The sequence below is a fragment of the Eulemur rufifrons genome, chromosome 4, assembly GCF_041146395.1.
Source record: "Eulemur rufifrons isolate Redbay chromosome 4, OSU_ERuf_1, whole genome shotgun sequence".
NCBI lineage: Eukaryota > Metazoa > Chordata > Mammalia > Primates > Lemuridae > Eulemur > Eulemur rufifrons.
In genome coordinates this window covers 82418936-82439245 of record NC_090986.1, presented here as the reverse complement: position 1 = coordinate 82439245, position 20310 = coordinate 82418936, and the positions used below count along the sequence as shown (strand labels likewise).

The 20310-nt window shown below is 36.0% G+C and overlaps 1 protein-coding gene across 2 annotated transcripts in view; it reads left to right on the top strand.

The window, feature by feature from the left end:
• The window catches only part of RNF17 (ring finger protein 17), a 101468-nt gene that overhangs the window by 60256 nt on the left and 20902 nt on the right, over positions 1 to 20310 (top strand). The window contains exons 21-26 of one of the 2 annotated variants that reach the window (XM_069467469.1): positions 567 to 717; positions 868 to 986; positions 9570 to 9660; positions 10587 to 10702; positions 12311 to 12600; positions 17310 to 17473. In XM_069467469.1, the coding sequence (XP_069323570.1) occupies positions 567 to 717; positions 868 to 986; positions 9570 to 9660; positions 10587 to 10702; positions 12311 to 12600; positions 17310 to 17473 (931 nt within the window). Of the gene's footprint in view, positions 1 to 566; positions 718 to 867; positions 987 to 9569; positions 9673 to 10586; positions 10703 to 12310; positions 12601 to 17309; positions 17474 to 20310 lie in introns of both variants that reach the window. The other variant, XM_069467468.1, reaches the window with a different exon arrangement.

The window sequence follows — 20310 nt, the reverse complement described above, 5'->3', positions numbered from 1 at the left end:
TAGAAGTCAGAAATATCACATTTTAAAAGCAAAATTATTTTGAATGGTCTCTAAACTAGAAGTATAAAATGGTATCTGTGTTGGTTATTTTCACTATACTAGAATTTATTCATTCCACAAATACTTACTGAGCACCTACCATATGGCAAACCAGTATTCTAGGTCTCAGGGATATAGTAGTAAAACCATGGAGAAGTCTTTGCTGTCATGGAGCATAAATTCTAGTAGAGGGAAAGACAATGAACAAATAAAACTTTTAGTGTGGCAGATAGTGATAAGGGCAGTAGAAAATAAAGCATTTGGGTGATCAAGGAAGACCTCAAAGAGACCCTGAGGAAGGCGGGAGGGAGCCACGTGGGTACCTGAGGGAAGCGCATCACAGGCAGGGGGAAGAGCTCGTGCAGAGGCTGGAGATAGAGCCCTGCTTGGTCTACTCAAGGGAGAACAAGGTGTCCCATGTGGCTGGGGTGGAACGAGCAAGGGGGGCGAGTAGAAAACATGTAGTCAAAGAATTATATATCATAAGATGAAGGTTTAGAAAGTTAAATGTTTTTATCTTTATATAGTTTAGAAGAAAAGATGATAGCTACTTATGAAAACTCAAAATGGGAACCTGTTAAATGGGAAAATGATATGCACTGTGCTGTTAGGATCCCAGATAAGAATCAGTGGCGAAGAGGCCAGATCATCAGAATCGTTACAGACACATTGGTAGAGGTAAATTGCAGAGTTAAAAATATAGTCGTGAAAGTGAATGCATTTTGTTTTTCCTGGAGTTACTTAATCCAATTTTTATTATGTTTTCAGTTTGTAAAAAAATATTTTGAAGTGTTGTCTTTCACAGACTTAAAGTTATTGTTTTCTTAGGTCTTGCTGTATGACGTGGGTGTTCAACTAGTAGTGAATATTAACTGTTTAAGAGAACTTCAAGAAAATCTAAAGACAATGGGAAGATTATCTTTGGAATGCTCTCTTGTTGATATAAGGTAGTTTTTAAACTGAGTAAATTTCTCATTATTGAATAGTATTTTAAATATTTTTAGATGGGATTTTTGTCAGTTTTAATTTTGCTAAGGTGTTCTGAAATTTTCCTAAATTCTAGTTAATTTAGGGTTTTAAGAAGAAGGGAGGCTGGGCGCAGTGGCTCTCGCCTGTAATCCTAGCACTCTGGGAGGCCAAGGCAGGTGGATTGTTTGAGCTCAGGAGTTTGAGACCAGCCTGAGCAAGAGCGAGACCCTGTCTCTACTAAAAATAGAAAGAAATTATATGGACAGCTAAAAAAAAAAAAAATTATATATATGTGTGTGTGTGTGTGTGTGTGTGTGTGTGTGTGTGTGTGTATATATATATATATATATATATATAGAAAAATTAGCCGGGCAATGGTGGCGCTTGCCTGTAGTCCCAGCTACTCAGGAGGCTAAGGCAGTAGGATCGCTTGAGCCCAGGAATTTGAGGTTGCTGTGAGCACAACAGAGTGAGACTCTGTCTCAAAAAAAAAAAAAAGAGGGGAAGATAAAAATTTGGAGCACATCAGTTTAGTGGCATTAAGAAATTAGAAGGGCAGCAGGGAAGGCGGGGATAAAGTGGGGCTGGTCAATGGGTGCAAAAATATAGCTAGATGGGTAGAGTGAACAGTATTTGATAGCACAACGAAGTGACTGTAATAACAATAAGTTAGGGTATACTTTAAAATAACTACAAACTGGAATAGGAATGTTCCAAACACAGATGTTAAATGCCTGAGGCAATGGAGACTCCAGTTACCCTGATTAATACACATTGTATATGCCTGTACCAAAACATCACAATGTACCCTATAAAGATGTACAACTATTATATACCCATAATAATGAAAAATAAATTTTAAAAAGTTAAAATAAGAAGGTCCCATCAGTACTACATAATAAAGTACAAAACAAAAAAGCTGCAAAAGCAATTGTGACCTACCTCCCCCTCCTAAAAGCATAGGAAATTTTATTTCACTTAAACAAACATGACCAAAAGAAAGGATTCAGTCAACTCCCATACAAGTTACTATGAGAAAGAGAGAGTAAGGGGCCGAATAAGATCCCTGGAGGCAATGGAATCAGCCAGGGACACGCCCACACGACAGTAATCTAAGATTCCAGAATGAACTGGAAGAAATTTAGAAAATGAAGATGCTATGAAAGAACAACGTAAAGCAGAATTAGAAAAACTCAGAAATAAGGTGATTAGAAAAAGGAAGATTTGGAAAAAGGTGACAGAACTCAGGAAAGAATTAGAAATGAAATCAGAAATGTAGACTAAACTAGAAAAAATACAAAAGCAAATAAACACAATGGTTAAAGCCTCGAGAAATAAAAGATAGAAGGGAGGACAGTTTTTAAAATTAAAGAACAAAAATCTGAAGGATTCAAAAGAAAACTAAAGATATCTAAAATAGATCCCAAAAGACCCAATGTAAGTATGGTAGGCATCCCAAAGAAGAAAACTAAAAGCAGCGAAGCAAAACAAATATAAAAACTGCCATTCAAGGAGGTAAATTAAACACTATTTAAAGCTATATGTTGAAAGGGCACACTGGATATTTAGGGAAATAAATTCAGAACAGCCAACACTGAGAGAATTTAGTAAAATTAATGGTTCATAAGAGAAAATCACAATGTCATCCCCAGTGCTTTATGCCAGAAGGTAGTGGAGTGACATATAATACTTAAAATACTCAAGAAGAAAATGGAAAGCTCTGGATTTTATATTCAGCTAAAGTGACCTTCAGGTATAAAGACCACAAACTGGTAAGACCGTTCAAGAACTCACGGAATGTTGTTTCTGGGAACCTTCCTGAGGAATTTTTTAAAGAGCAGGCTTCAGATAACCAAGAAGACGTGAGAGATTCTTGACCTAAGTACTGGTGATTAACATTGTTTATTTTACCTATAACATTAAAAGTAAATGATCATTATTAGGGAAGCAGTACAGTATACAAAGTAGATATAGCACAATTTCAAAAACACGGTGGAGAATGAGGTGTATATTAAAAGTTGAATAAGCTCACTGTTTATCTTTTTGGTATTAACCTGGAATAAGAGTACTTCCAATAAGATTATTAGGGAAAAGAGAGGTTACTATATTGATTTAACTTTGGAACTGTGTAAATATTTTATGTAAACAAATCAGTAAAAATGGTAAGAAAAACGAAATTAACTGTGTATAGTGGAGGCACGGCCTCTCAGAGAGAAACTTCTTCAGGTGACTTTAAAGCACAATAAATTGGCTGTAGGTCCTTGCTCGGCTTATATCCTAAGGACAAAACCAGAAACCCACCTGCTCCCCCTCACCCTCCCCACCAATCATCGGCTGTTTTCCATAATCCCAAAGTTGGTTGTAGTGTTGGTATTGTTATTCTGAAGCTATTATGTGTATATTATGGGTTAAATCAAAATAGTAATTATATGTTCACACCCTTGTGCAGTAAGTAAATTTGAAAAAGACAAAAAATAGTAATTATGTACCTACTATTAAGAACTGGTATGGTTGATAGATGATAAAGATGTAAAATAAGGTTAATTTACCCTGTAGTCCTCATTTTGAATTAGAAATATCAGTACTAATTTATGAGGCATTTTAATTGTAAAAAATACATGTTTTTTAGCCTCATAACATGAATGACTCAGTAGCAATCAGCTATTCTGTTGTATAAACTGTAGTCTCTAAATACTGTTTCTGACTACAAGAAACTAGTACTCCTTGGGAAAATGTCTGATTCCAGATCTTGGAAAGGAAATGTATTTATATGAACGTCTAGAGTATCTTGTCATGGTAAAAATCAAGAAAGCTATAAAAAATTATTGGGGTTATGACAAAAGGACTCAGTAGCCACCCTGAATAAACTTCCACTGACCAAGATGGGACATTTGAGCACCAAGAGGATAATTGTAATGTATTAAAAGCATTTGATATGTTTAGATCCATAAGTTCATAGTGATTAAAAACTCATTGGTCACATTTTAGAGGGAACCACCTCATTATTCTGAAAACTGCTAAATAAAGGAAATGAGCATTTATCTTGCTTTTCCAGTATAAACTGTTGAGGACAATCAAGTAGTTGATAAGACAAAGTTGTTCTTTATAAATATTCCAACTAACACACCGAGGGAAAGTGATATCATTAAAATACCACCATTTTACAACCCCAAATAAACTAAAAGATCTAGACAATGACTGTCAGTGGCTGCAAACACCACAAAAAGAGAGAGAAGCAGACGTGTATTTCCTGATGGAAGTACACAGCATCACCTTTAAACAGTGTTGCTGAAAAAGAAAATGCAAACCTGAATCCAATCAAGACTCAACCTACCTGAATTTAAAGGAAATATAAGGGCAAAGGAATGTGTTCAACAGCATGGGAATGCAATCGGCTAAATCCATACCTTAGAAACTGCAGAACAAATATTCGTTTTCTTCAGCGGAAAATTGCAAGACATTTATCATCTGTTCACAATGTGTGGACTTTGCTTACCAGTGTAAACTGTTTTTGAAAATATCAGGAAAATGCAATTACCATCTGAAGAGCTTATATTAAGGAATTTTTTAGTACCATGGTTATTTTTATTTAGAAAGACTTATCTTTTGGAAATGCAAACTAAAATCCTTATAAATGAAATGATGTGATATCTGGGACTGGCTTCAGATAATCACAAATCATCAACTATTAAGAAAAATCAGTAAATAAGATACAACTTAAAGGAACATAGGAAAGCCTTGTTTTAAATAGACTATTTAGGAGGAAAATGTTACTGTTTTGTTAAAACCCAAATAGAACTCTTCATAGATCTCAGTGTTGATCTTCATTTTCTGGTTTTCTGAGCCTGGAAAGAAGCCAAGAAAGTTTTTTTTTTTTTTTTGAGACAGGGTCTCACTCTGTTGCCTGTGCTAGACCACAGTGCTAGGATTATAGTCGTGAGCCGCAACACCCAGCCTGCCAAGAAAGTATTTACCATGGGTATATATTAAGATTTCTTTTTAAAAAATATAGAAGTGGCAAATTCCTGCTTCTAGGGGACTTTTCCTTCATTGTTAAATCCGTAGCAGTAAAGCCAGTGTCTTTGTAAAAAGAATTACAGAATCTTAGACTTGGAATCCAAAGAGCTTAGAAGCATCACAGTAGTAAGTTCTTTTACATACCCCTAATAAGTGGACATTTAAGACCTGCTTGAAAACTTCCAGTGCTATGGAGCATGATTCTCAAGCGAGCTTGTTTCTTCATTAGGTAATCATAGTTGCTAAGCTTTCCTTACATTGCATTAAAACGGGCCTCCCTCTGCCTTCCACACATCCTAATTTTGCCTGTAGAACAAACCTCTTGACTCCTCTGATCAGCAGCTATTGAAACGTAGATATCATGTTGCACTGAGACTTTTATTCTTCCAGACTATCTTCTGTTTTTCTCAGGTAGTACTAAAATAGCATGATTTCTAGATTCTCCTGCTTGCCTTCTCTAAATGTTTTCTAATTTAAGTTGGAAGAGATATTTCAGGTATATCCTGAGAGCTCACTAAAACTATGAATGTGATTCTGTTAATTTACACTTTGGTTAATGCAACCTGTATTGATTTGCATTCTGGGGGTACTGATTTGGGTTGGACTGGCTTTCTAAAGCAGTGTTCATTGAACTCACGATGAGCTGTGAGTACTAGTCAGAAGCTGTAACTCTTTTCAAGTTTCAGTTTTGCTAAAGGATGGTTCTGTAAAAGGCCCCAGGCATGTCAGTCTACCCATTCATTGACCATACCAGAATTATCACTCCCCATGTGCTCCCAAGAAGTTAACATGACCTGAAACAGATCAGGGTTTTCATCCAAAGCTCCAGCCCCTGAGCTGCAGGAGCAGGACAGGCATGATGGTCCTTACCATGCCTTTCTGTTTAGAAGGGCTTCCATAGAGTGGTGGCACTTGCTCCTTTTTCCTTGAAGCTGTTATGAAACTGTATCTTTTTATACACCTAAATAATTAATTTTTTACCTAAACATGGAATTTTATATTTATTCCTGTCAAATTTCATTTAATGGGTTTTGAAATTCAAATATTTTTGTTATTCAATGTCTAGAGCTGTCCTATCTAATGTTATCTGTAAATTTGGAAGCATCCCTCTATCAGAGGTAGTAGTCTACAGTTTATTGGCCACGTCCAATTAACATGTATTATATACTTGGCCTGCAGAATTTTTTTAATTTGAAATATTAACATTTTTAAAAAATAGATTTCATAAAAATTTGAATCTCTGACTTTTATTGACAAAAATCTGAATATATAGTCACTGAGGTAACAATATTTTCAAAACTAATTGGCCTTCCTTCCAGAGGTTCAAAACAGTCATTAACTTTTGTTAAATAAATCTTAGCTGCTATTCACCATAGAGTACGAGATAATATTTTGCATATTGGGAAGCAGCAGCTCTATCATTATTCAAACCTACCAGTAGACCATTTCCTATTCCTTTGATGTGCTGCCATAGTTATCATTCAGGGCACTTTGTGGTTGTGGATTGTCTCAAATTTGCTCCCTAATTTGAAGGCAGCAAACTACATGTTATTTGGCTTAAAAGATATATACATGAATTTACATATATATGTGTGTGTGGATTTTTCAGATATGGATATAAATAGGAATATTAAAAATCTGTTTATAAATAAAGCCAAAAGATCCAAAAGACCCTTTCAACATTACTATAAAAACTTTAGTAAAGAAATAAACCATACTGGTTTATCTAGCTCATTTTTATCTTACGCCCGAGAATCTCCTGAGAGAATTCCAGATGGACTGTACAGTATACCTAATGTTTGTTGTCTACCAGGGCAGACATCGTATGACGTGCTTTACATGTGTTCATTTAGTTCTCACAACAGTACTGACATAGGCCTATTAATTATCCCCATATCACAGTTGAAGAAAATGATACTGAGAAGTTAAGTACCTTGCCCAAAGTTATCTATAAATCTAACATTGGTTTTATTTGTGATTGAAACCTGATTTTTTTTCAAGTGAGGTTTTCATAGGTTACCTTGTTCTTAGTGGCAGCCCTTTCTGTTCTCACTGCTCATGGACTTGAATGTTCTTGAAGAGTTCATCAGTGGTAGTTTCTACCTGTTCGCACGGACCGTTTCTCCAGTCTTGTGGGCACCTCTCATGATCACTGATAGTGATGGTGTGACCATATCTATAAATCCTTTCAGTGCCCCGGAATGGAAATTCCAGGCCCGTACTATATAAAAAATCCTATCCTAGTTTTCACTTTCACCTTAAATGGTTCAATCAGAATAATTGAACAGAATTCTATCAATGCCTTAATTGTACCTAATATTGTAGAGAATGTGTTTCTGATGCACACCTTGAATTATGTCTTATGCACTGGAATGGAATACCATCATTTTAAGAGTCTAGTAGTAATAGCTAACCCTCTGCACTTCTAGACCCTGTATTGATTACCTTACAGGCACTATTTCACTTAATCCTCACAAAACACCTTTAAGGTGTAGATATTATTTACAGATAAGGAAATTGAATCTTTGAGAGGTTAAGTATTTTATTATCTAGGATAAAACATCTGCTGACTGTTGAGGTAGGATTATAAACAAGGTCTGAATCCAGAACTGGAGCTCTAACTGCTTTGTTTTACTGCCGTTCTAAGAAATCCTTGTCCATAGATTGTTTTTATTGTGATAGACATTACATAAAATTTGCATTTTTAAGTGTATAGTTCTATGACATTAAGAACATTCACATTGTTGTGCAGCTTGTACTGCCATTCATCTCTAGAACTTTTTCATCTCTCCCAACTGATATTCTGTATCCATCCATTTTTTAAATGTGAATACCTACAGATATCCACAAAATTTATAATATGTATATCCATAATAAGTCACAGGATAACCTTAATGTTACACTGATTTTTATTTGTATACCATCACAATAAATTAAACCATAACCAATTCTAAGAGTTACTAGTAATTTAAATTTCCTTAGCTCATAAGAAATTTCTCTGGGCTTGATAATAGTGTAACACATTTACCAAATCCTATTTGATCAAGCTGTGTGCCCCGTTGATTTGGTTAGTTCACTCATATAAAACATTTAACTTGAAAAGATCAATCAGATTAAGCTGGGTGTGACGGTGTGTGCCTGTAATCCCAGTGACTCAGGAGGCTGAGGCAGGAGGATTGCTTGAGCCCCAGAGTTCAAAGCCAGCCTGGGCAACACAGTGAGACCCTGTCACTTAAGAAAAAGAAGAAAAAAAAAAAAAAAACCTGACCAGATTAGTTATTTGTTGAGTTAATGGGTCAGCTCAAAGAAACTGGATCTAGAAACCAGGTTTAGAGAGCCTTTAGAGCCTGTTATGTTCCCTGTAATCTCTTCTCTGGTACTAGTTCTTTATTCTTTGGGGGTAGATTTGATGCTTAGAAACGTCTGAAGTCACTCAGTTTCAATTCTGCCGATTATCATGGATGATGAAGTTGGATGTATCACTTTTTTAATTGTTTTTGTTTGTTCTTTGAGACAAAGTCTCACTCTGTCATCCAGGCGAGAGTGCAGGGGCATCATCCTAGCTCACAGCAACCTCAAACTCCTGGGCTCAAGCAATCTTCCTGCCTCAGCCTCCTAAGTAGCTGGGATGACAGGCATGTGCCACCATGCCTGGCTAATTTTTTCTATTTTTAATAGAGATGGGGTCTCTTGCTCAGGCTGGTCTCAAACTCCTGACCTCAAGCAGTCCTCCCGCTTCAGCCTCCCAGAATGTTAGGATTACAGTCATGAGCACCACACCTGACCTTGGACATGTCACTTTTTATTGACCTGTCAAACATTTATTGAGCATTTTTCTACTATGCATTACTGTCTGCCATTCAGTGTTTGCCAAAGAATTAGGTGCTGGTCTGTGAATTTTTATACTCATTTAAAATTGCATGACCATATCTATCAAACAATTTAAATAATTTTATTGAATCAACAATTACATCAACAATGAACAACAATTAAGTAAAATTTCTGTAAACTATTGAGGCTGATTTTTATGGATAGTGATTCAAATTAGATTTGAATTCCAGTAAAACTTCTAGAAATGGGCAGTGGAATCATCATTGCAAAGGGACTTTTTTTCCTTTCCATTAAATATTTCTGGAGTACCTTCTATGTGCCAGGCACTATACTAGGCATTAGGGAATATGATTATGGACATAAATATCATCCCTGCTCTCTGAGTTTATAGTCTAGTTGACATATGGAATGTACATAATGACTAAAAAAAGTGCTTAAAACATACGTACTCTTTAGGGGTCCTCAGTGTAGCTGAAGAATAGATATACATAAATAAATTAGCCTGTAATATGGGCCCTAAGTATAATAGAGGGATCAAGAAAGACTGAGAGTGGGGAAGAAAATTGTGAAAATAACATGGATCCATGTTTAAGTTGATTTCTCACTATGTATTTAGGTGCTTTAAACAATGAGTGTGTGTGTATTTAGTGTTTCTTATATATTTTAGTGTCCTATGCTATTAAAAAACAAGTTGTCATTGTTTTTTGTTTTAGACCAACTGGTGGGAGTGACAAGTGGACAGCGACAGCTTGTGACTGTCTTTCATTGTACCTGACTGGAGCTGTAGCAACAATGATCTTACAGGCAGATACAGGGGTAACAAGTTACAACAGATATTACTGATGATTTTATTGATGTTTCCACAAATTCCATTTATTTTCTTTCTAGTTGAGGAAATAACAGCAAACTATTTGGATTTTGTTGCAAACTTTGGTTTTGTTTCAAGGTATAATGCCTGTTCGATAATAGGTGTATCACAAATGATTGTGTGAATGAGTCAAAGTGATGTTCTTGAGTTGATAATTTGCATGTTAAAAATGTAACACGTATGATAAAGTGTCTTCTGAAAGCCATTCTTTTGCTAAACTGGAAAGTTAGGTTTTTAGTGAAATAATATTAACTGTATATCATAAAATTGTGTGAGAGTATGGATTTGAGAAGAGGCATATATCTTTTCAGAACACTTAAAAATACTTTGCTTCCTTTACTTTTTTCTAATTTAAATATGTTTTATTGCATTAATGATTAGAATTTTCTTATATAACTCATTTTTATGTTACTTTTTTCTTTCCATAGAGACTTTCTCCCTTTTTATAATTTCTTCCATATCAAGTAGAATATATATTTTGCAGTTCTTTTGCTTTTTGTAGGGAAAAAAGGTATACCTTGGAAAATATATTTTGATTCTCTAATTTGCTAAGAGTTTAGGGGAATACAGAAACTTGTTAACTGATGGTGTGTGCTCCTCCCAGCCCAGTTTAAAATTTTTTTCTTTTTGGGGGAAGCTTCACCTTGACAGAGAGGTTTCCTGATACACTTCACAAAACCAGCTATGTCTCCATTGACTTTCTTCCATGCTATTTTCTCTCTGATGTATTTAGATATCAAAATGACTGACGAAATTTTTTTTCTTGCTTTGAGAAATATAAAGTGCCCATGAAATGTACATTGTTTATGAAGAAGATTTCACTTTTGTGTCTCATATTTACTCTGCTCTTAAATTACTACAGGAAAACAACACAACATGGCCACTACCTGTGAAAATTTTCTGCAGAGATGAAAAAGGAGAGCGTGTTGATGTTTCTAAATATTTGATTAGAAAGGGTTTGGCTTTGAGAGAAAGGAGGTACAGACTTTTAAAAAATTTTTTTGATATCAGTTTGCAATGGTTACTTCTTATTTACCTGTGCAAATCTTCTTATATGTGTGCCTTCGAACCTGAATTGTATCATTTGCTCTTAAAGAGTTATAAACTAACCCCGACAGATTCCCTTAGAATTGCTCATTGCTTTATTCGGGCCTATCAGCTCTTGCACACTTAAACCCCATACTGACATATTTGCTTTTATAATTTCCCCTTTCCTTGACATTTACACTTAAACCAAAGAAAAAGAGAATTGTATACTGGGTGTCAAAGGCAGAAATGTTTAAGCTTCATTTTAGAAATTCCAGTAGGTTATATACTAAAATGTATTTTTATGAAATAGGAACGAGTAGCAGAAAAAGTAATTGAGCAATATTTATATTTGAAGATCCTTTAAGGTACTAAGTTTGGAGTTTAAGCACCTCTCATTCAGGGGACAGGATCAGGCTACTGCTGTGGCCCTTCTAGAGACATAGAGGTATCTGGAATTGCAAACACATGTCCCAGGTAACCACTTTCTACCATATGTGTTCAGGTCTCCTTAGATATGGTTGTCTTAAATTATATCTTACCTTATTTAGACCAGGCCTTCAGTCTTGATGAAATGAACAGAGAATGAGAAATCAGAAATAAAGTGGGACATGAAGTAGTTGGCTAGGTATGGTAGGTGCTGCCTGAGTTGCCTGGGCGTCGGAGTGCCTGGGTGCCACATCTCTGCTCTCACACCTGTCTCTTTTGGGTTCGTTGCCTTTAGGATAAAGCAGTTCCCTTGATAAAAGAAATGTTTAAGTGGAAAATGCCAGGCAAGTTAATACTAGTGACATTTTCTGCCAGCAATTGTGATGTTCTTTACTGCTCTTATGACACTAAAACTGCTAGCTATCTTAAGGCGGGGGTGAGGGTGGGAAGATGGGGGCTTGCGGTTAGTTGAGGAATTATATAACTTGTTTCATTAATGCTTGCTTCCTTTTGAAAGTACAGGAAATTATAAGAAACAAAAACCTGTCATAATTCAGCTAAAACATTACCAGTGTTAATATTTCCTTCTAGGATTTTATTTTTTGCACAGTAGGCATGCTGTTTTTGAATTGGAAGGGAATTAACATGAAGTAGAAAAATTGAGTAAATACGATATATTACCACTAATACCTAATATCTGAAAAGTACCTTACTGTTTTTTAAGAGACTCATTTTCTTTATTTTATGAATGTTAATAACTTGCCAGGTATATGTTCTGTGGATTAAATTAGAATCAACTTGAAGGTGTTGTTTTTCCAATAAATCTAATTCATTGTACAATATTTTGGATATACTTATTAAATTTTAAAGGAGAATAACATGTAAATATGAGATAATAATTTAAAATATTTAAGTAAAATTATGTTGCTTCTTCTCATCAGTCTCATAATTTAAACTAATTTTCATTATAACTTATGCTGATTTTCATGTAACATATTAAACTAGTATATCCTAGACTAAAGCAAATATTTTCTTTAAATTTCAAGTATATTTGAAGGATCTTTTTATATTGTTTTCCCCAGAATTTTATATTTGCTCGTGTTTAGATATTTTCTTTTTTGGATGTTACAGAATTAATAAATTAGATAACAGCCATTTATTATCTGAGAAGTCTCCCGAAGTCCCCCGGGAACAAGAAGGTTCGGTGGTTACTAAGTGTGTTAAAATCGACTTTGACCCTGACAAAAAAGCTGCTGATATAATCAGTGACCACAAGGTGTCTGAATTTAAGGAGAAAATTCTAGAACCAAGAACCACTGGATGCTATAAACCACCAGCTATTCCTAACATGCAAGTATTTGAGGCAGTAGTCAGCTGCGTTGGTGATGATGGAACTATATTTGTAGTACCTAAACTATCAGGTAAGATCTTCTATGTTCTGTAGATTTAGTCTGTAAAAGTAGATCTAGCAGCTCCCAGTTCTCTAGTAAGATGAAGATGAATTAAAATACCTTGGGCAAGTAATTAACCTTTTGAACTTCATTTTCACAGAGTTGTTAGGATTAAATGATTTCACACAATGTATGCAAAGTGCTTTTAATAATTCCTAGCACATAAAAATCATTTAATGAGGTTTCTTTCAATTATTGATAATTATGTGAGCACTATTCTCAATATAAGAAGAAAGGAATTTGGAATTTCTATTTTCCATTATTATAGTCGATTGAATAACACCCCAAGTAAGTCAGATAAAATGCCCATTTTCTTTTTTTTTAGTTAACATTTACTGAGCTAGCATGAAAGTAAAAAGTGTACCAAGCTCCAAAACAAAGTGAAATTACACACTGGGAGATAAGCATGTGCCCAAAAATGTGTTCACCCTTAGAGTTGCCTCACAACTAGAACCTTGAACTTCCTCTTTGATAACTACACAAAGTTGAAGAAAAAGGACATAAAGGCCAAGGCCCCTTTCTTACAAAGTGGGAAGTCTAATTGGAAACCATCGCATGAAGATGGGATCCCAAAGGATTACTCCCACAGCACAGTGTAAGGTCAGTGTGCTGACCACATTAAAAATGACTAAAAGTAGATGCTCAAATGAATTTTTAAAGGTTATCGTAGGCTGGTGCAGTGGCTCACACATAAAATCTCATCACTTTTGGAGGCCCAGGTGGGAGGATCACTTGAGCCCAGGAGTTCAAGACCAGCCTAGGTAACATAGCAAGACCCTGTTTCTATAAAAAAGAGAAAAGTTAGCTGGGTGTGGTGATGTGCACCTGTAGTCCCAGCTACTTGGGAGGCTGAGGTAGGAGAATCACTTGAGCCCAGGAGTTTGAGGCTGCAGTGAGCTATTATTGCACCACTGCCCTCCAACCTGGGCAACAGAGTGAGAATCTGTCTCCGGAAAAAAAAAAAAAAAGCTATTGTAAAATTTTACAAATGTGAAAGAATATATAGCACAAAAAGTATTAAATAAAAACATTAAAAGCAGTGGCCATGTACCCATTACCCAGGATAAGAAGCAGTGTCAGCAGAGCCTTGGAAGCGTGCAAGCCCCCGCTTGATCACGTCTCTGTCTTTGACGCCCCGAGATAGTCACTCTCCTGAACTTGCTGTTGTCATTTCCTGTGTGTAGCACTAAACAAATTGTTTAGGTTTTCCATCTTTCATATTTTATATAAACAGAACCAAAATGTACATATTCTTTTGTGACTTTTCATCAAAATGTTTCAGAGTTATCCACCTTGATGCATCTGAATAGTAATTAATAGTATTCCAATGAATGATTGTATCTCTATCCATTTTACTATTGATGGGCATTTATGTTGTTTCTAGATTTTTACACTTACAAAAAATGCTGCCATGAAAATTCTTTTACCTGTTTCTTGATACAGGCAAAGTTTTTCTAATAATCAGGGTACATACCCAGTGAGCGGAATTGGTGGATTATTTGGGATTATGTGTGTATGATCACTTCTTCTAGGTAATGTCATACTGTGTCATATTGTTTTTCAAAGTGGTTTATAACAGTTTACGTTTATCACTAGCCGTATGTCAGAATCCCATTGCTCCACGTCCGTGCTAACACATCACGTTGTCAGATTAAGTTTCACTAATCTGGTGGGTGTGAGACACGTTAAAGCCACTGTCTCACTGTGGCTGTAATATGTATTTCCTTGGTTACTTATGAGGTTGAACATCTTTTCTTCTATTTTAATAATTCGAATTCCCATGTTTATGGAATGTCCGTGTCTTTTGCTCACTTTCCATTAATTCATTGCTTTCTGATTCATATTTCTTACTGTTTCCTAAATGCTTATCCTTTCTCAGTTTTTTGTGTTACAAATATCTTCTCTCAATTTCTCACTTTTCAGTGTCTTTGAGTTTTCTGGATAAACATAAAATTTTAATTTTAATGTAATTTTATCAGTTGTCTTTGGGGGCTTTTTTGTTGTTTTGTGTCTCATGTTGAAATCCTTTCCTTTTAACTTGATTACCTTTATAAAGGAAAATAATAATAAAAATCCTTTCTTACTCTGAAATCAGAAAGCTATTCTATATGATCTTATAAAAATGTTCATAATTTTGTTTTTTATATGTCTTTAAGCCATCCTAGAATTGATTTTGGATAGATGGGAAGAAGAGATCCAATTTCATTTTTTATGGGATTAGTCAGTTGTCCCAAGCCTTCTACTTAATATTCCACATACTCCCTACTGATCTGGAGTGCTGCCTTTGTAAAAAACTAAGGTTCTATATGTGCATAAGTTGTTTCTGAACTTTCTATTCTGTAATATTGCTCTATTTGTCTTTCCGTGCAGCAATACCACAATGTTTTTCTTAATATAGCCTGTACTGTTTGTAATGTGTATACAATTTATTTGTTCTATTTTATGACGCTTGAAATCTGTTGGGGCCAGGCTCCCTGCCTTGTTCTTCCCTTGATATACGTTGGCTCTTTAAATCCCGTGTTTCCTTCACCATACTCTGTTGTTACTGTGGGACACACTGTGTGCAAGTTGCTGCAGGATCAAAAAGCAGAGACAACCTTGGGCTAGAGATGAGGAAGGAAACCTTTCTTGAGAAACACCCTGCACCCCATGGCTTTGGAAATGTAGATAGATGTAGACAGAAAAAAATATTAAAACTGATAATCCTTTTTAGAGTTAGAAACTTTAGGGTAGAATAGGGAAGGACCTTACACAAAGATTGGCATAAGTGAGATAAAGGAGTCTAGCCTGGCTGGAAGAATAGAAGTAGTAAAGTTTAATAAGAATAAAGGAATTAGGATCTGATCAAATAGTTGACAGAAAGCCATTGGGTTTTTGACATCATACTATGTCAGGGCTGCCCCCCCAGGAATTTGTCTCCTCCTTTCATGGTGCCAGTGTTTTTGTGTATCTGTGAACCTTGGGATCCTTGAGAATATAAAAATCCTGGAGCCCCACTTTGTTTTTGCACATCCAGGGTGACAGTGATACTGTGGTTAGCAGAATTTAGGACTTAGAGACTCCATCAGTGATTATCTGGACATCCTAAGTACTCTCCCAGCATGGAAGAGGAGCATCGTGGGAGGCTGAGGCTGCTGAACAACTTACATCAGGACTAGCACAAATTGACCTGCCTTCCACCATGAGTCTCCCTTATTTTGCCCATGCTGGGACTAACGTAAGGGTGGGAGTGGTTCTAGGTTTGTAAGGTCTGGTACTTGTAGAAGTTTGGAGGCTAAGAAAAAATACAGAAGTTTATATGTATTTATAATGAGGAAAGAAATCACAACAAATGCCTGAAGATTCAGGACCCTTTGAGAATATTCACGTCCTTCCTGTGTTCTCCTTAGGCTTGTGTGCAGATGCTTTCTGGGCACGGCAGAATACTCTATAACTCTAGCACTCACAGGACTTAAGTGCTATTAGCTCCCTAGTAAGTCCATCTACAGATAAGGGTAGCTATGAATTTACTGAAGTTTTTATGTCATTTATTGATGCCTAAGTTAACATTTTTTTTGATTTGAAAGACAATAAATCTGTGCAATTGATTGTTCTAGAAGAAATAAACAGTGTTTGAGACCTGTACTAATAGTACTTAACCAGAAGCTTTGACATGTATAGTCATTGCTCAAACTGGCAAACTGCTATGTCAGGCACTGTGCTTGATGGTTTCATCTAACCCTCCTGCAATGCTGATAATGCAAGTAGATGCTCTTAGTACCCAATTTACAGAAGAATAAACTGAGGCTCATGGAGGCAAGGGATTATCCAAGATCACACAATTAAAGCTGTAGGACTGGGATGGGAACGGACTCCAGAGCTTGCCTTCTGTGTATCAGTTATGGGGATATGTATTTACTGAGGAAATAATGGGTCAATTGGCAGTTAAAGCAAAATTCAAAATTTTAATTTTATTTTAATTTTATATCCCCAGTGTTATACTGTATCTAAGCATCAAGTAATACATAACTCATGTTCTGTTTTACTTAGGTGTGCTGCCAAAATGACATCCAAAGTTGGTAGTTCTTTTATGTTAGGCCATCTGGCATGTGTTTAGAGCTCTTTATTATGTTTGTACTCTCAAAATATAATCAAAGATCAGTTCCAGGTGTGGTGGCTCATGCCTGTAATCCCAGCAGCTAAGGAGGCTCAGGCAAAAGGACTGCTTGAGGCGAGGACTTTGAAACTAGCCCAAGTACCATGGTGAGACCTCTTCTCATAAAAAAAAAAAAAAAAAAAAAGAAAGAAAGAAAAGAAAACAAAAAGATTAGCCAGGCATGGTGCCACATGTCTGTAGTCCCAGCTACCCTGGAGGCTGAGGCAGGAGGATCGCTTGAGTCCAGGAGTTGGAGGTTGCAGTGAGCTAGATTGCACCATTGCACCTTAGCCAGGGTGACAGAGGGAGGCCCCATCTCTTAAAAAAGTAATAATCATAATAATCAAAGATCAGAATAATTATTTGTATGCTATTAGTGGTATGTTTTGAAACACACAGATTTTTATGAAAGTCCTATGGGATCGATTTTTAGTTCTTTGTATTACCTAAATTATGAAGTTATTAAAGATTGGTGATGACTTTTTATTGAAAAGTGATAGGAAATTTTTCCTATATGCTTTTCTGTCTTTAATATTTTTTCCAGAATTTGAGCTAGTAAAAATGATGAATGAAATTCAGTGTAATTTAAAATGCCTTGGTCTTTTGGAGCCTTATTTCTGGAAAAAGGGAGAAGCCTGTGCAGTAAGAGGATCCGATACTATGTGGCATCGAGGCAAGGTGATGGAAGTTGTAGGCGGCATGATCAGGGTGAGTCTGACATTCTTTTGTAGCTATTCTCAGGCTAAATGCTACAGCATTAAGTGATCTTTTAAGTCTGGATATATGAAAATTTTATTGAAATGTTTTTTGATGAATTTAATTGTGTAGGAAGATTAGTCACCTACATTATACTTCTATTTGTAGTGAGAATCTTTCTTTTATTTTCAAATACATTTAGTAACCTCAATAACCAAAGAAATTTCCAGGGTAGGGATTTGATCACTGTACCTTAATGGATGAACCACTCAGTTATACTTGGTAGCCCTTATTTGTTTTTCAATATGTTACATACCTCCTTAGCAAATTTATTTATGGCCCAGCTGATCTTTCAGAGTAAGGACTAATTTACATTTCCAGAATAATGAGATAGCACTCAATTTTTGTTCAAAATCTACTGGAAAAAGAAGAGCAAACCAAACCCAAAGCCAGCAGAGGAAAAGAAATAACTAAGCTCAGAGCATAACTAAATGAAATGGAAAACAAAAAAACAATACAAAGGATCAGTGAAACAAAAAGTTGGTTCTTTGAAAATACAAACAAAATTGATAGACCTCTTGCTAGAATAACCAAGGAATAGAAAAGGAAGGACTGAAATAAGCTCAATCACAAATGAAAAAGATATTACAACTAATACCACAGAAATACGAAATATCATCTGTGAATACCATGAAAACCTCTATGCACATAAACTCAAAAACATAGAGGAAATGGACAAATTCCTGGAAACATACAACCTCTCCCAAGTTTCAATCAGGAAGAAATAGAACTCCTGAACAGGCCAATAACAAGCAATGAGATTGAAGCAGTAATAAAAAGGCTTCCAACAAAAAAAAGTCCTGGACCAGATGGATTCACAGTTGAATTTTACCAAATCTACAAAGAAGAGCTGGTACCCATACTCCGGAAATTATTCCATAACATTGAGAAGGTGAGAATCCTTCCCAACTCATTCTATGAAACGAGAATCACCTTGATACCAAAGCCAGGAAAGGACATAGCAAAAAAAGAAAACTACAGACCAATATTCCTTATGAATATAGATGCAAAAATAATAAAATACTAGCAAACCAAATTCAGTAGCACATCAAAAAAATAATCCACCATGACCAAGTGGGCTTCATCCCAGGGATGCAAGGATGGTTCAACATACAGAAATCCATAAATGTGATTAACCACATAAACAAAAGCAAAAATAAAGACCATAGGATCATCTCAATAGATGTTAAAAAAAAGCATTCAACAAAATTCATCACCCTTTCGTGATAAAAACGCTCAACAAACTAGGCATAGAAGGAACATATCTCAAAATTATAAAAGCCACATGTGGCTTTTATATGGCCATATAAAATTATAAAAGCCATTTGTGACAAACCCACAGCCAACATCATACTGAATGGGGAAAAGTTGAAAGCATTCCCATTAAGAACTGGAATACGACAAGAGTGCCCACTGTCACCACTTCTATTCAACATAGTGCTGGAAGTCCTAGTCAGAGCAATCAGGCAAAAGAAAGAAATAAAGGGGGCCAGGCGCGGTGGCTCTCGCCTGTAATCCTAGCACTCTGGGAGGCCGAGGAGGGAGGATCACTTGAGGTCAGGAGTTTGAGACCAGCCTTAGCAAGAGTGAGACCCTGTCTCTACTAAAAATAGAAAAAAATTAGCTGGTCATGGTGGCATGTGCCTGTAGTCTCAGCTACTCGGGAGGCTGAGGCAGGAGGATCGCTCGAGCCCAGGAGTTTGAGGCTGCTGTGAGCTAGGCCGACACCATGGCACGCTAGCCCAGGAAAAAGAGTGAGACTCTGTCTCCAATAAGAAAGAAAGAAAGAGGAAGGAAGGAAAGAAAGAAAGAAAGGGTATCCAAATTGGGAAAGAAGAGGTCAAACTATCACTTTTTGCTCATGATATTATATTATATCTAGAAAACCCCAAAGACTCCACCAAGTGACTCCTGAAATTGGTAAGTAAATTCAGCAAAGTCTCGGGTTACAAAATCAGTGTACACAAATCAGTAGCATTCCTATAGACCAGTAACAGTCAAGCTGAGAGTCAAGTCAAAGACTCGGTACCATGCACAATAGCCACAAAGAAAATACAATACCTAGGAATATACTTAAGCAAGGATGTGAAAGGGAACCACAAAACACTGAGGAAAGAAATCACAAAAGACACAAACAAATGGAAAAACATCATGCTCATGGATCAATAGAAACAGCATAGTTAAAATGTCCATACTACCCAAAGTGATTTACAGATTCAAAGCAATCTCCATCAAGATACCAACATCATATTTCATAGATCTAGAAAAAATTATTATACACTTTGTTTGGAATCAGAAAAGAGGCCAAATAGATAAGCAATCTTAAGCAAAAAGAATAAATCTGGAGGCATCACATTACCAGACTTCAAATGATACTACAAGCCTATAGTAACCAAAACAGCATGGTATTGGCACAAAGATAGAGACGTAGACCAATGAAACAGAACCAAGATATAAAACCATCTACATACAGCCAGCTGATCTTTGACAAAGCAGACAATAATGTACACTGGGGAAAAGAATCCCTGCTCAATAAATGGTGCTGGGAGAATTTGATAGCCACATGCAGAGGAATGAAACAGGATTCATATCTGTCACCACACACAAAAATCAGTTCAAGATGGATAAAAGACTTAAATGTAAGGCATGAAACTTACAAGAATGCTAGAAGAAAATGTTGGAAAAACTCTTCTAGATAACAGCTTAGGCAAATAATTTATGCAGAAGACCCCAATGGCAATCAAAACAACAACAAAGATAAATGGGACTTGATTAAATTGAAAAGCTTC